We start from the raw sequence: 15,191 nt of genomic DNA, 5'->3' as shown, positions 1-15,191 counted from the left end.
CCAACTACAGCTACTCCGACCCCTCAAACCAATGTTCCAGTCACACCTCAGACCAGCGTCCAAGTTACACCTACTGGTCGAGCTATACTTGAGACTACGCTTTCTTGTTCCTCTTTGAGACGATGCGGATCTCGTCGTTCAAGTGGTGGTAGTGGCTGTTGTGATAGTGGCACTACCGATACATTCATACCTCCAAAAGAGCGTCCACCTCTCTCTTCAATAGATAGTACACCAAGGGGTACACAATGTACACCTTGCGGATCACATGAGTTTTATCTTAGCGAGGTGTAGAAGACCAAGGATGGGGCACCAATAATGGATAAGGCTGGAAAGGTCATGCGTCAGAGGGTTTTTCAGCTTTGTACAATGTAGTTTGGGCACTCTATGATGGAGCATTGGGATGCTCAAGATGGAGAGAGAAAGAATTACATCATTGATGGCATTCACAGAGAGTATAGACCAACAGAGGGGTATGATCCGATCTCCAATGACTAGATAATAGGCGTGGGTATTGCAACAATGTCACATCGTTGATTTGAAGCATAAGACAAATACAAATCCAGCATGGTTGGATGCAAAGGAGTGGGTAGGGACTGCTCAAGAGCAGTAGGAGTGTCTAGACAGATTTCAGCAGCAATCAATAGTATGCTTGGAGTCTGTAGGATCGTCTCATCTTGGAGGTGGAGGCTACGAGACTCTTTGACATGAGTTTATAAGTGTAGCTGTTATGTTTATGGTTATGGTTTTAGAATTGGGTCATGGTCATGTTTTATGACTTACACGATGGTTATGGTTATGGTTTTAGAATTCGGTTATGGTTATGGTTTCAGAATTTGGTTATGGTTATGGTTTCAAAATTTGGTTATGGCTATGGTTTCAAAATTTGATTATGGTTATGGTTATGGTTATGGTTATGATTTTAGAATTCAATTATAATTATGTTTTGCGATTTATACAATTGAGAACTAGGAAACTAGGCCTTGAGATCCTCCTCCCAACCTCTCTTTATATAGGCGGGCTCCTAGCCCCTTGCCCTAGACGGATCCCCTATCCACACTGCCTAGCCCGGCCCTTGGCCGTAGTCCGTGACTAACCTAGTTCTTAGGGTACAGGACCCTTTTCCTGACATTACTTCCCCCTTAAGGAAGAGTTTTCGTCCTCGAAAACACAAGTAGTTATATCTTCTTAAGAATACTGATGTTCTCTTTAGTGACGTCCCATAAGTGAGCCAGTTGTCTGTATGACCAATAATTGGTGCAGTGAGGAGGTTCAATGAAACCAAGATGAATATCTTGATTTTCAACATTGTTGTCCATTTGCAACCACTTGGGTCTAAATGGTAACTCCATTTATAACTCACTTGAGTGCTGTAAAGGAGTAACCACAACTAAGAGTCACTTGGGTTTAAATGGTAACTCCATTTATAACTCACTTGAGTACTGTAAAGGAGTAACCACAACTAAGAGTTGTCCAAAGGCATCACCAGTTTTCAGATCTTCTGAAGGTACTAGAATAATGCAAGGAAACCTTGGCGTAACTTTCCATGCAGCTGTGAGCCAGATTTCCTACTCGCTTGAGTATCTTGAAAAGTCCGTTACATGTTCATCCCTAATGAAGGTTACTTGCCAACATACTTTGTCAGCACACCTGGTAAGTCCTTGACGTATGAAAGTATTGACACAATCTCCAACCCCACCACAAGAGGTGTTCAAAGTCAAAAATCGTACTTAAGCAAATTCTAGAATAGGGAGAAAATCATCTATTCAAAAATGCGTTGTGCTAATGTATGCTCTTAGCAGATCCTTTAGCACAAGATTACTCTTTGTAATCTGCCTATCCCCTTGGATAGCTGATAGTATTGAGGTGTGTTTTCCTCACGGGTTACAGATAGTTGTCCCAAATGAGTGGTAAACGGGGAAGCACAGTAGTGGTTAACATTGGTGAAGAAGCAACAATGTCTGAAATAACCATCGTGGTTAACTTGAGAAAATCTACAAACACCCAAACCGAGCCATGACCTCTATTGGTGATTAGTAGACCCAAAAGTTATCTCATAGTGATAGTGCACATAGAGTGCAAAATGCTTCATAAGCAACAACCTGAGGAATATGCATGCCATTCCAAATCAGCCTTTGCTAAACACTAGGGCCCATAACACCTAGTGTGCATGCATTTAGCAAAAACTAACCCGAACCTGTATATCCATAATAGCCCTTGCCAATACTTATGGCAAAATGTGATGCACCTAGCCCACATTGAAAGGAATGTAAATAGTTCTGAAAAGAAACTAAACACTTTTAGTTGCAATCTTTTGCAAGCCTTGCTGAAACGTCTGAATCACAGTAGAAGGTGAAACATTGATCACTTCTAGGTACAGACAATGAAACTTTTGCATTAACAACTTATAGCCTTGCTATATGTATAAACAACCATCTGTAATGTTGTTTAGCAGTACTTGTACCTTAAAAAGTCATTCTGAGTATCCGACAATTTCTGGCCACGAAATTGCTCCTAATACGTCGTGCTAAAAAATGTTCTAGAAAACAGATGACCAGCACCTAGGGACTTTGTCATGACACGTAATTGAAATAATGGCGCCAGTGTTAGTCCAGAGACTCATATTCTCCACATGTGGAATATGTCTCATGTAAGGATGTGTAAAAAAGAACATCCTTCAAGTACAAGATGTACTTGTGGGTGGAGGTAACTGCAAACACTCTACGACGGGAGTGAGAGGGACCCTCATTAGTCTTGCTCCACTGGCTAAACCGAACTCGTTGAGTTCCTAGACCATGTTGTATCCCATGTGACAACATGTGCCAAATTGAATCCTACAAGTGGATTCATAACAGCATAAGGCAGAAAGATAGATGGGACACTTGGCCCAAAATACTTTGTGCCGACATGCCCTTGGCATGGCTCTATAACCTTCAAGCGTATTTATACGTCTTGAAAAACCAAGCAAAGCATGCTAAAAATGAAATAACACCAAATCAATAGATGCGTACCTGGAGATTTGAATGTAATGTTCACTTACCTGTATTCAAATGGAGAGGAGCACGTCCCCTACCTGAAAAACAAACAGTATTGCACTGAGAACCCTGGTTGTTGCCTTTGCAACCCAAGCCCTTGAATTAGAATCTACGTAGTCAAATATCTTGATAAGACTTCTTTGTAGAAACTGCTCAACTAGGAGATAACGGTAACCAACATAGTTACCAGTGTACAGATTGAGTGGAATCGACTTAAAAAGTGTGTTCATCTGCTAATCTACCGCGTGGTAGATTGCGGAATTCTTTCCTTGAAAGGAGAACTAGGAGAGATCAACTGTGATCCTCAATGCAGATCAAATCGTGATCTGTAATGCCTATGGGGTGATGTAGCAATCACTCGTTGGGTCTTACCCCAAAACCGTATGTCCATAGACACTTCGTAGTGCTATAGAGAGAGTAGAGACGCATATGAGTGAACTACCGATCCCTTACAACCATGTTGTCACCCCTGATTGCTGCGTCTATACTCCGTGGTAGAGATCAGCCTGTGTGAGGTTAAGATTATCAAAAAACGCACATGAGCATTTGCATTGAAAACATGTAGTGAAAAAATGACACCCTAAACATCCGTAATGATATCTGCTTGTCAATTAACGTCAATCTGTACACCACTGGGTAGAGCTGTTTGATCTTGAGAACAATCATCCAAGGAATACCAACAAGTGGATCTTATCCTAGATTTAGCAATGGCCCATAGCCAGCGTGCGTGGTTCATAGCCCGTATGGCAATGAGTGTTCAATCGATAAATCGATGAAATAAATGTGAATGGCACCTTGCCCAATTTGTAGCTGAGAATTGTAGAGCATCTTGGCTCATGAGAAAACATGAAACAAACTTCGTAGAAAATTTTCATGTTGTACCTTAGAAAAAGAGGTGAAGAATGAACAGAAGAGCATGCTTGGCTGAGGAACTTTCCTTAAATGTCTAGTTTGTGTGTGCCCAGAATGTGTGCGCTTAGACATCTTATGCCTGACTGGCAGCTTATCCTATAATCATGCAACCATCTGACTGTATGATGCTCGCATCGCAAGAGGGAACACAAGTCAGATCTTGACTGTCTACCGTGTATGGGTTGTGAATCCAGTATAAGTTTTAGGTTGTTTTGTGTGCCCTGATAGCAACCGAAAATTATGGTAATCAATGCGTAACAAATAGTGTCCTTGACAGAGTGATTTGTGAGAGCATACTTTATACCATTTGGGTAGCATGCCTTGCATACAAAAACAGAAGCCCGTGGCTACCGTGACAACCGTTGAAGTCAACACCCTAAATGCCGTGCACCGGTTAGACTGGTAGGGATTCGATGAGATGATATCCTGAATAATGTAGGTGCCCCAAACTTGGTTGCCAACCGCTCTTGTCGCCGATGTAATCGGAGTACGAATTAGAAGCTTTGTGTCATGTGAAATGGGCCAAGCATTTGGCTTTTCATAATATTGTCCAAAGTAAATGCAAAACATAAGTTGTAGGATACGTGTATCATATACACCCTAATTTAATGATCTTGCATGCATCTCAGAATGTTTTCGGCAGATCGTATAAGCCGAGATGATGTGACTGGTCGTACCCAAAAATGACTATGGCAGAAAAAACAATTGGGCGTAACAGTACCCAATTCAAAAAAACGTACAATACGCTGAAAATCCATATTGAAGTATGAGAAAATGGCTAAGATAACATGTTCAAAAGCCATATAACTACTGTGCCATGCACCAAAGCTGGAGTTTATGTCAAATCACGAACTCATGCATCATGCTTAAGTTGTCCGACATGCGGGCAGTGCTTTTTTTTATGTGTTCCTAAGCAAATAAAGCATAATTTTTGACTTTTTTCACGTTGAAAGTCGGATGGTGATAGATGCTTCTTGACCACGTTGGTCGTGCCCCGATTTGTTCCGACACCCGAATTATTTTGGACATGTTGGACCTCTTTGATCGTAACTGGTAAATTGGCAACCCCTTGGGTTGCTGGCAAGTAGAGAGCTGATCTGGTAGCATTCTGTAAATTAGTTGTGTAAGATTTTCTACTTGTGTAACCAAGATTTGAACCCTGACAGCGAGCTTGCGAAATCAGGCGTCAAAAATTTTTCAGTCCTGTCGAGTGACAAAATCCTTGGCATCTGGCCATTGACTGTCATCCTCTAAAATATCCAACACGCTCTGAGGAGGAGTGGTTGATAAATGAGGAGACAGAGATTGATCACCTGGGTTTGCACCATCCATCCCTGTTTCCATGATCGTACTCTCCATGAGAGTATCCGGCCCCATGACATCCACAGGTGGAGCCTATTCGAGGTATTCAAAGTCAAACATGTGTTGATCTCATCAATTTCCGCATTCATGGCGAATCTGCGTTGTGCGAACAAAAGAAAAACTAGTACCTTGGAGTGCAACAAAAACTCATAACCGTATCGAACACAGAGGTAGTTAGCCGTGCTAACCTCGCCGGCGGTCGTAAAGAAGGTGAATTCCCAATCCCGGTAGAATTGGCGAAGAGGTGAAATCACCGAGGAGCTTTAGCACTAGCTCGTAGGTTGCGATAATTAACTGGGTAATTATGTCTTCAACTGAACTGAACGTCTAAGTTGAAATCGGATTGTAAATCCCAAGCCACCACGAAATCAGCACTTGATTTGTAGCCGAGGATGCCTTTGCAAACACCGATGTATGCTTCGTAGCCAATACTTGGATTTGCCTTTGATGTAAACGGCAAATCGGTTCTTTTTTGTGGTGTGCTAAACTGCCAGATTGGTTCGCAGCCGGTTTGGAATGATGAGGTATGCCTGCTCCACAAAGAGGTGCGGATTTCTTTGCCTTCCACCGGACCACCCGAACTCAGGGGAGGATTGCCGGTACACGGGGCTGCCTTGCCTGTGGGAAGGGCCGCCAAGAGTGTCCAAAGCTTAAAATCAAATGCCAATTGGCCTTGGCATGTGAAAACAAAAGAGTTTTTTATGAAAAAAGACTACAGGCAGCGTGGAAGAACAGCGTTGTGCAGAGATGATGATGGCAGGGCTCGCACCGACTGGCTATGGCCGCGAGGTTCTCGCAACCCCCCTACCTCAGCATGGCGCTTCTCTCAAGCCCAAGACCTCGTCAATCCATGCACCACACACACACGTCCAAAACGGGCATTATACCCGATTTAGACAAGCTCTTCGGCTATTTTTGGAAAAAGCCTTATAAGGCTACGATTCTCACCTAAAGGCCCTATTTTTAGGAGTCAAAAGTGACCACGCCTAGAGAGAGGGTGGAAGAGAGTCCTAAGCTCTGATACCAGTGTAAGAACTAGGGAACTAGGCCTTGAGATCCTCCTCCCAACCTCCCTTTATATAGGCGGGCTCCTAGCCCCTTGCCCTAGACGGATCCCCTGTCCACACTGCCTAGCCCGGCCCTTGGCCGTAGTCTGTGACTAACCTAGTTCTTAGGGTACAGGACCCTTGTCCTGACAACAATGGTTATAGTTATGGTTTCAACATTTTGGGTATGGTTATGGTTTCAGAGTTCGATTATGATTATGGTTTCAAAATTCGGTTATGGTTATGGTTTCAAAATTTGGTTATAGTTATGGTTTCAAGATTCGGTTATAGTTATGGTTATGGTTTCAAAATTTGGTTATAGTTATGGTTTGAGATTATGGTTATAATTATGCTTAAGGTTATGATTATGGTTTCAAAATTCGGTTATGGTTATGTTTTACGATTTACACGATGATTATGGTTTGCGAGCATTGTTATGGCTATGTTTTGTGGATCTCGTCATGATCAATATGTACTCACACATCTGTGAAATTTTTAAGCAAAACGAAGGTGGAATGCGGTTGCTTTTTCACTCTCCTTTGATCAGAGAGAGGTGCTTTTGGTGTTGTAGTACATACAGCACCAGATGCCAGCCTTCTTTGCTCTTTTTTTTTGCAGGTTTTGGCGTCGATATGAGCGTCCAAATAGGCATCCGTATGTCTGTCGGTATCCGCATCGGTATGCACTTGTATATTCCAATGTGTATACCGACATCAGCTATACCGAACGGACATATCGACACGTTTGTATCGATGCTCATAACGACAGTTATACCAATGCACAGGATTTTTATAACTAGTTTATTTCCGTTCGTACGGTCGCCGGTATCCATGCGACGTGTTGTAGTGCTTATGCTTGTGTCAAGTTTATGCTACTCTTGCATTGAGTCATTAGTATGTAATTAATAACTTTAATTACTTTGATTATGTTCTTATCATGAATGGTAAAATGGCTTATTTGCCATAGCCAATTGCATCAACAACCCCCTTAATATAAAATCCTTAAAAGAAACCATGAAGAGAAGGTGGTCTCATAAATTAGACTCAATGCATATGCTGGGAAAAATAGTGCATGGGCAATCTTATCACGTGCTTCTTGTGAGGGCAAGGGTCTTGTGGGCAAAGCCATATGTCAGGCATGCATAGGGAAGGGGCTCTATATGGAGGCTATATAGAGGTTGATTGGGTGGAGATCAACATGCAGAACCCAAGACTTTACACTGGTATCAAAGCTTGGGGGGTCTTCTCTCTCTCTCTCTCTCTCTCTCTCTCTCTCTCTCTCTCTCTCTCTCTCTCTCTCTCACACACACACACACACACACACACACACACACACACTCTTTTGTCTTGGAGGCATGTAATCGTGGGGAGGGGATGGGGACCATGAAGGGCCATTCAAGAAGTTCATACAAGGCATGCAAGAAAGCATGCAACCAAGGAGGTCATGACAAAGGAAGCCGTGGGAAAGGGGGCTTACACAGACATGAAGCTCGAACTCGAGGATCTATGGGCATAGGAAAGGGGGCTTGCACACAAGGGAGCAAGGCCCCAACCTCCACCAATGATGGTATGATAGGACTCAACACAAGCACCTCCAGCATGCCACCATTTTGCTCCATTGTAGCTCAGCCATCCAATCTTTTTACAAGTCACTACAAGCAAATTCCCTCTCTCATCATTGTCCTACTATGCCACCATGAAAGCTTCATATGTTTCCACATTATGATTGAGGCTTGGGCCCCCAAGCCAAGGGCAGTACAAGAGGCCACACGGGCTTCAAGGTTCACTATTCTGGAATGGAATATCATTGAGATCTAGCACAACAAAAGTTTTTTTTTTTTTGAACCGAATCAACATAGCTCAAACTCATTATTCCATCCAATGGGCAATCTTGTGAGAAACTCAGGCTGCTCAAACTGAAAGTGTATACAAAAGGGTATACAACGGGTTGAAAGCTACAAGCAAAGAGATTCAAGGCTATGTGTCTGGGAGGTCGGGCTCAAAGTTGAAAATTCATGGCTCATATTGAATTTTTTGGGTTCGTTTTGTAATCAAATCAAAGGTGAATACAACAAAGGCACAAAAGGTATAGCATGCAATCTTCTTCAAATTGGAACATAGCTTCCATTCTAATAACACGGTTTACATGTAAGGACACGTTTCTATTATGAATTATTTTTGTTTCTTTTCGTCAATGGTAGCCAAGAAACATCCTTAGTTACCAATCAGGACCAAATCAACAAGTTTACAAGATGAGAAGAGGCACATATAGTGCATGTAAACTTTGTAGCGAGTATGAATTATTATGGATTGCACGAGGGTGCTTTCGAAATTATGCATAAGGATACACATAAGTTTTGCATTTATTTTGCCCTATATATATTTTTATGTTCTCGACATGGATGTTTTCTACTTGCCTTTATGGACTCAAAAACAACTCATTTATGATTAAGTTTCTTCACTCTGATATGCATGCAACAGATGACGTCTTCTCTTATCAATAATCATGGGTATGGACCAGAGAAAGCCAATTCAGATGACATTTATTTTGTCGATTCTTTATGATTTTTTACTCATACATTCTATTGCTATGCTCATGTTACATGCATGGCATATATTCCATGAAATAAGTGATGCAACAACATGATGATTGACGTTGAGGGCAAGGGTCCACCTGCGATAAGAGGTCTTATGGTGGTACTATACAGTGACGATGCTTATGTACATTCGCATTACACTCATGGTAGATTTTCTAGAAAACAAGAAGAGAGGGTACACCAATCTCACTCTTACAAACTAATTACTTCTCTATGGAGGTTTCATCACATAAAGTATTCAGTTATAAAAAAAAGGTAGACATAGTTACAGAGGTAGAAAACTGATGGCTTCTCTATGGAGGTTTCATCACATAGAATATTCAGTTATGAAAAAGGTAAGACACAGCTACAAAAGTAGCAACCAAGAAAACAGTTTACACTCTTATATTTTCCAAGAGTCTTGAAAGCAAAATTGGATTATGAAGATCGCATAACTAGAAGGGTAGATATCTTTTCTATGCCACTTATTATCTGTCACTAGGGTGGACAATAAGGTCTAGAGGGTCATGGGGTTCAATTTAGCCACATAAACACAATTAACGGATTTTGACTTCAATATATGACACATATTCTACATGTGGACAGTATGAGTTCTCATGAACTATGACAATGGTACCTATGTGTCATGATGGGTCATACAATGCGGATCACTCTCATTCTATGAGGATCATTATGACACTCTCTTTTTAAATAACTACGTGGCCAAATTTGTCCATTTAGATATGATTATGCTTTTGCATGTAAAAGCGGAAAGATAAGAAAGTATGACAACCTTATTAATGGTTGTATGGTAGCAATGCACAGTTTAGTAATTGTCACATGATCTTTTTTTCAATAAATGTATCAAGGAATTTCACTTATAAAGCATCTATGCTATTACTAGTACATGTCTACATCTCCTCAATCAACATGGCTATTTGTGGAGACTATCTTTCTATACTATTTACAAAGTTTTTTTGTCATGGGAAGATCATACAGTTCCACTTGGGAGAACATTAGTGTGACTAGGCGATGATTTTTCATTGTTGTTTTCAAGGACAATAACCATTCTCCAAGGGAGTAGTGTAAGGGCAAGGGTCCTGTGGGCAAGGCCACATATCAAGAATGCAAAGGCAAAGGGCTCTATATGGAGGCTATAAAAAGGTTGAATGGGTGGAGACTAGCATGCCGATACCCATGTCTTTACACTCTAGTAGCATAGATAGTGTCTAAAAACCCAACTACATTAGTATATACAAGGTCAAAGTACAACCTCAATAAAATCCAATGATAAATACCTTTGAATGTTATTCATGAAAATGCAAAACATAAATGAAACTTTTCTTCTAATTTTTGTAGGGAAAGAGCTCCCAATCAGGAGCATTGCAATGTTCCTGAACATTAGGATGATCCTTCTCAATTTCTTCTAAATCTTTGATAAAAGTGAAGTCATTCTCTCCGAGTAATTGGTTGATTCAAGTCTTCCAAGTCCAATGTCATACAACTCTCTATTACTAGCTAGCAGTGGTCCTGCCCAACTACCATTGTGGAGTCATATTACCATGGTTTGAGGTGTTATAGTATGCTTGACGTAGACTCTCATTTGCTTTCACGGGTCCATAACTTTATCCTTTCTCGTGTAGGTTCCTAGCAAGGCTTCAACTTTGGAACATGATGCTTCGTGTTTCTTATTGTTTTCTCTTAGGGCGAGCAATGGAGATAGTAAAAGATGTAATATCGTCTATTATTAGACACAATTCTGGAACAAAACTCAATGACTTAAATTCAATAACCAAGACTTTGTGAATATACAAGTGAAGACTTATAAAGCCGATATGCGATGCAAAATGGTATTATTGACTATGTCATGTGGTAGTGACCTCATTAAACATTAATGTGTAAAAAACACCCACATAATGGTCCAATTGACTCCATGTGTGAATTTCTCATCTGAATGCAAGTGTGCTTGATGCTAGCAATGATGCTATGGATCCCAGGAGTACTAAACTAGCATGTTGGTTTTTATCTCTGTAAAAACAATTAAAATGCAAGCTAATAATGTTAAGTATGAATAGTTGGTTAGAGTTGACAGGGTAGAAAGTATATTTTTCTTCTACTAAAGTTATAATAACACACCAATCATGTAATAATCCACCTCAAAAGAAATGTGTCAAACCTTCAATTTTGAAAGGGTACCGAACTGCCGCAATTACCCTAGTCTTTGCCAAGGCCTTCTCGTAGACCCAAAATTCAACTATGTACTCTCTCTCTCTCTCTCTCTCTCCGCAAATTGTGCGTTAGCTTGCTATGTGTGTTATATGTAGTCACAATTCCTTACACTAGCACTGCACAGGCATCATCTTCATGTCCCCCATTAATCATGCAATTCATGTTTTGGGGTCTGAGGAATGTTGGGTGTCAAAAGTGTTCATGATGCAAGCATCCTTGAGCATTTGTACTTCAAAACCCAGATTGGGTGGGTGGGTGGGTGGGTGAGAGAGAGAGAGAGAGAGGTTGGGGGGGGGGGGGCGGGGGTTGGGGGGGTTTACCTAAGCCAAAAAATTGTATCTTTCTCTATTAATAAAACTGGATTGAACAATGCGTGAGAGAATGAGCTAGCAACAATCTAAGAGCCTATATATACATAAGACAATACTTAATTAACGGTCCTCTTTGTAACAAATAGGAAGAAAACAAATTTGCCAATGTGGCACAAATCGAAAAGCTTTATCCAATGGTCCACACTTGCTCCCAAACACTAAGGCCTTATGTAGGCCAAAAAGAGACTAAAAAATGGTTCCAATGCCTGTCATGTACTGTCACTGCAAATGCATCAAAAACGGTATTGTCAACTTTGGACATATCTACAAGCCATTGTCATAATCTAAAGGGAAGTGAGACTCACACCCTCTTAAGACTTAAGTGCAAGATGATGGCCACATCCACTGTGAATGTTCTGACAACCTTGAACCTTAAAGCTGAATCTCAAATATGGTTCTTCATAAAAAATGAAACAGCCTGCCGTGTCCGAATACAAATTGTCGAAGTGTAGCTCCAAATTACCACAATCGAGACATCTTGAGTGATGTTAAAAACGTCTTCCCCATAAAGAAATAAGATGCTCACACCCTCCACAAAGAGCTACCTTGCAAACATGAGAACTTCACGTTAGAGCACAAACACACAGGAATGAAGAAGAAAGGACAAAACAAAGTTGCTAGCCAGACTACGCAGAGGAGCAAGAGAAACTAATGAAACTTGTCTTATCATAAAGTAACCCTTAAAACCAGCTGTGAGCCAAGGCATACACATCATAAAACAAACATCCAAATATTTTGCAGCCAACTTCACCCTCCAACCAGTATAGAATTAAACAAAGCCAGGCAAAATTGCAAGTTCGACTTGCTCCTTCTGAATACCCTTGAATCAAAGCCCCATGGAGAAGAAACACCATGGAAACAGTGATACTTTTTGTGACATGGGTTTAACTTCTTAGCGATGGGAAACCCCATTAGAACAGAGTATCCCCCCGTCCACAAGGCACCCCCCCACCCCCCCCCCCCCAACACACACACACGCATACACCCAATGCTCCCAACTTCACAAATCAATAGAAATGCAAATGCTTATAGGGAACATTTTCGGATAATCTCCATAACTTCTTCGTAAAGGGAAATTAACTCCCTGATCTAGTGCATCTATCCAAGCCCCTTTGTAGCTTCTAAGCACGACCCCATCTAAATCAAAAAGTCACATGCTTACAAATTTGTACAAAATAGATATTCACAGCATATCTCCTTTTGATTTTCTGCCAATTTCTGCATACTCGCCTCCCATTGATGTCAATACTTCCTGCCAAAGGGCATCGCTTTGGACGTCCTTTAGAAGGTCTGGGCTACAGGCTGCAACCCACCAAAAACCTTCAGCAATTTCATCTTTCAACTGGTTGAAGTCCCAACCCGCATAACCCACATAAAAGCGAAAATCGTTGAGAATCTTGTCCTGAATCGTCAAATCGGCAACCTGTTGTAATCCATGTGCATAGCCATAGTAGACCCCTGGCATTATTTCCTCTAAATGATTGAATCCATCTGTCATCTGCATCAATAAGAAAATGTCGGCAGGAAGAGGCCCACCGTAGAATAACCGGCAATTACGCAGCATTTGGGCCATCCTTTCCGTGATGGGCTCCGACTCTTTCGTCATATGCAATATCGGTCTGTTTAGAATGATGCCAAAGGGTCCATCTTGAGGCTTGCCTGAGCCCAGTCGCAATAGCAAGATAACGGACCTTTCAAAAGGAGCTTGTCCGTCTAGCTTCTCTGTTGCCACTAGAAGGCAACCTGTCTCTGGGAAAGGAATCGGATGAGCCCATTTTTTACTAAGAGCTCTTGGGAGACCCTCATGACCTTGATGGTCCGAACCTGCACTTTCTGCTTGTTCACCTACCACTAATCTTGCACGAAAAGCACGCCAGTCATCTTCACCAGCACCTTTATTTTCTGCATTTAAAGAGCCCTCATTTCTAACCGTAGGTGTAGATTCCAGAACTTTGTCGTGATCTTCTTCCTCGGGTGCAGTTTCCCCATTACTATCCCGTGGAGCTGACCCTCTGCATACATGGCAATGCTCTGCAACCGCAAAACAGAGATAATTGCTTCTTAGTGTAGCAAGTTCAAAGATTACGCCACACTACACGTGAGTACAAGCGTGCACGGATGTGGGTTGAAGGGGTTCAATGTAAGCCCTTTTGAACAAACAAACGTTGAGAATGAGACCCACGTGCACATGTGTGCAGGTTAGAGAGAGAGGAGTTCACCATGAACCATTTCACAAAAGCAGGAATCTGCAAAGCCCTTTATTGAGGTTGAATGACTGCTGCACAAATTGAATCCTGCATGGGCCTTTATTGGACAACAACAGGTTTCTAAACAAATCCCTAAAAACTAGACGCTTGATAACTGACGTCAAAATTAAAGTATACACGTCCTACAAATTTATTTTTGAGGTGAAATACAACATAACCTTTCACCTCCCATCAATCCCTGGGAATTGGTTTCGCCCAAAGCATCGACCTCAGGGGTTCAGGATATCTAGACCTCTATATCAAGTACATTCCAAACCTATTTTGAAAACCCTCTATTTGCGAAGTTCTCATGAATAAAACACACCCTTTTCCTATTCAATATGTAAGTGCCCCCCTCAAATGGGGCCCTTATGTATGTAAAATCGGTGTAAAACAGGGTTTCTGAAAATACCTTCTGTTGAACTCACGTGCCATTTTTACATATTTACGAGTGACCCCCCGGAGCCTTTCCCTCGCCACTACCAAAGAAGTCCTCAAGGTGTGTGACAACAGGACAAATACTCACATGCTTCTGGTTGGAATGCATTTGTCTCTTATGTACATTGTGCTTAACACTCAGAAATTATGCGTGGAGATTTTGTGTGAACAGTAATGACATATGAAGATGACCATAGCAAGTTGTATAGATTGAAAGCGTTGTAAATCTGTTTTGTTTCGAGGCTTATTACGAATGCTCTCAAGCAAAAACAAGAATTGTACATGTACCGATGCAAAGATCTAGCAACAACAGAGAAGATGCCCATGAACAAAATTCTAAGGACAAAACACGTAGCATGACAGCAGATCATAACCTGCAAAATGCATCCAACTAATGAGAAATGTGTACTACAGCGTGCAACCCAATGCATCAAACGAAAACGCGCATACAAATAAAAAACATATCAAGAAGGGCATTACCGAAATCGAGGAGATATTGGGTGTTGAATCGAGTAGAGACTTGATTTACAGCAGCGGAGCCGATTCCCAATCTGAGAGATGCATGTGGGTTAGCAGAGTGAGCAGAAGCTCGCCAAGCAGGAGAGTTGAAGGAGCGCCAAGTGTTGCGCAATCCTTGAAGCCGCAAGTGGGCGATGGCGAAATAGGCTTCACTGCGAGAAGAGCACCAAGGGTCGTGCGACGGGGCTACAGCCTCCATTATTCAGTGTTCATGTGAATGGGCTACTCTCTTTCCCTTCTAACTTGTTGGAACTATCCTTTATTCTCATCAATAAGATTAGGAATATGCTCGAAACATCCCAACTTGGTTGGCCTTGTCTTGCAATTTACATCTTAGGCTATCAACAACGCCCCAATCAATCTGAACAGGATTACCCACACCACTAACTTGCATCACACACACACACGCACAGCACATCTATACCCTTGTCCTCACTTCTTGCCAGTTACATGCACAATTT

At 41.6% G+C, this 15,191-nt stretch overlaps 1 protein-coding gene across 4 annotated transcripts; it reads right to left on the bottom strand.

The window, feature by feature from the left end:
• Window positions 1-11,568: 11,568 nt before the first annotated feature.
• Window positions 11,569-14,990, bottom strand: LOC147442480 (uncharacterized). Of its 4 annotated transcripts, XR_015190197.1 has the most exons (4): window positions 14,692-14,990; window positions 12,690-13,558; window positions 11,833-12,072; window positions 11,569-11,749 (listed from the first exon to the last, which is right to left on the bottom strand). XR_015190197.1 is itself a non-coding variant. In XM_086528641.1 (3 exons), exons 1-2 carry the CDS (start codon window positions 14,927-14,929, stop codon window positions 12,711-12,713), a joined length of 1,086 nt encoding a protein of 361 aa, XP_086384767.1. In that variant the 5' UTR covers window positions 14,930-14,990; the 3' UTR covers window positions 11,569-12,072; window positions 12,690-12,710. The 4 variants fall into 4 exon arrangements, 3 of the variants coding, with proteins under 3 accessions (XP_086384767.1, XP_086384768.1, XP_086384766.1); XM_086528641.1 differs by having other exon boundaries at window positions 11,569-12,072; XM_086528642.1 differs by having other exon boundaries at window positions 11,569-12,068.
• Between the last annotated feature and the right edge of the window lie 201 nt (window positions 14,991-15,191).

This window comes from Adiantum capillus-veneris, chromosome 14 (genome assembly GCF_014529385.1).
Source record: "Adiantum capillus-veneris isolate H3 chromosome 14, ASM1452938v2, whole genome shotgun sequence".
Lineage (NCBI taxonomy): Eukaryota > Viridiplantae > Streptophyta > Polypodiopsida > Polypodiales > Pteridaceae > Adiantum > Adiantum capillus-veneris.
Note: the sequence above shows the minus strand (reverse complement) of the source record. Positions and strands in the feature narration are given on the sequence as shown.

Bases quoted from the DNA above. Each gene is read 5' to 3' on its own strand.
- LOC147442480 (XM_086528641.1), bottom strand. From the start codon at position 14,929: ATGGAGGCTGTAGCCCCGTCGCACGACCCTTGGTGCTCTTCTCGCAGT. The intron at 13,559-14,691 runs GTAATGCCCTTC...TTGCGGTTGCAG, and splicing joins CCAATATCTCCTCGATTTCG to AGCATTGCCATGTATGCAGA.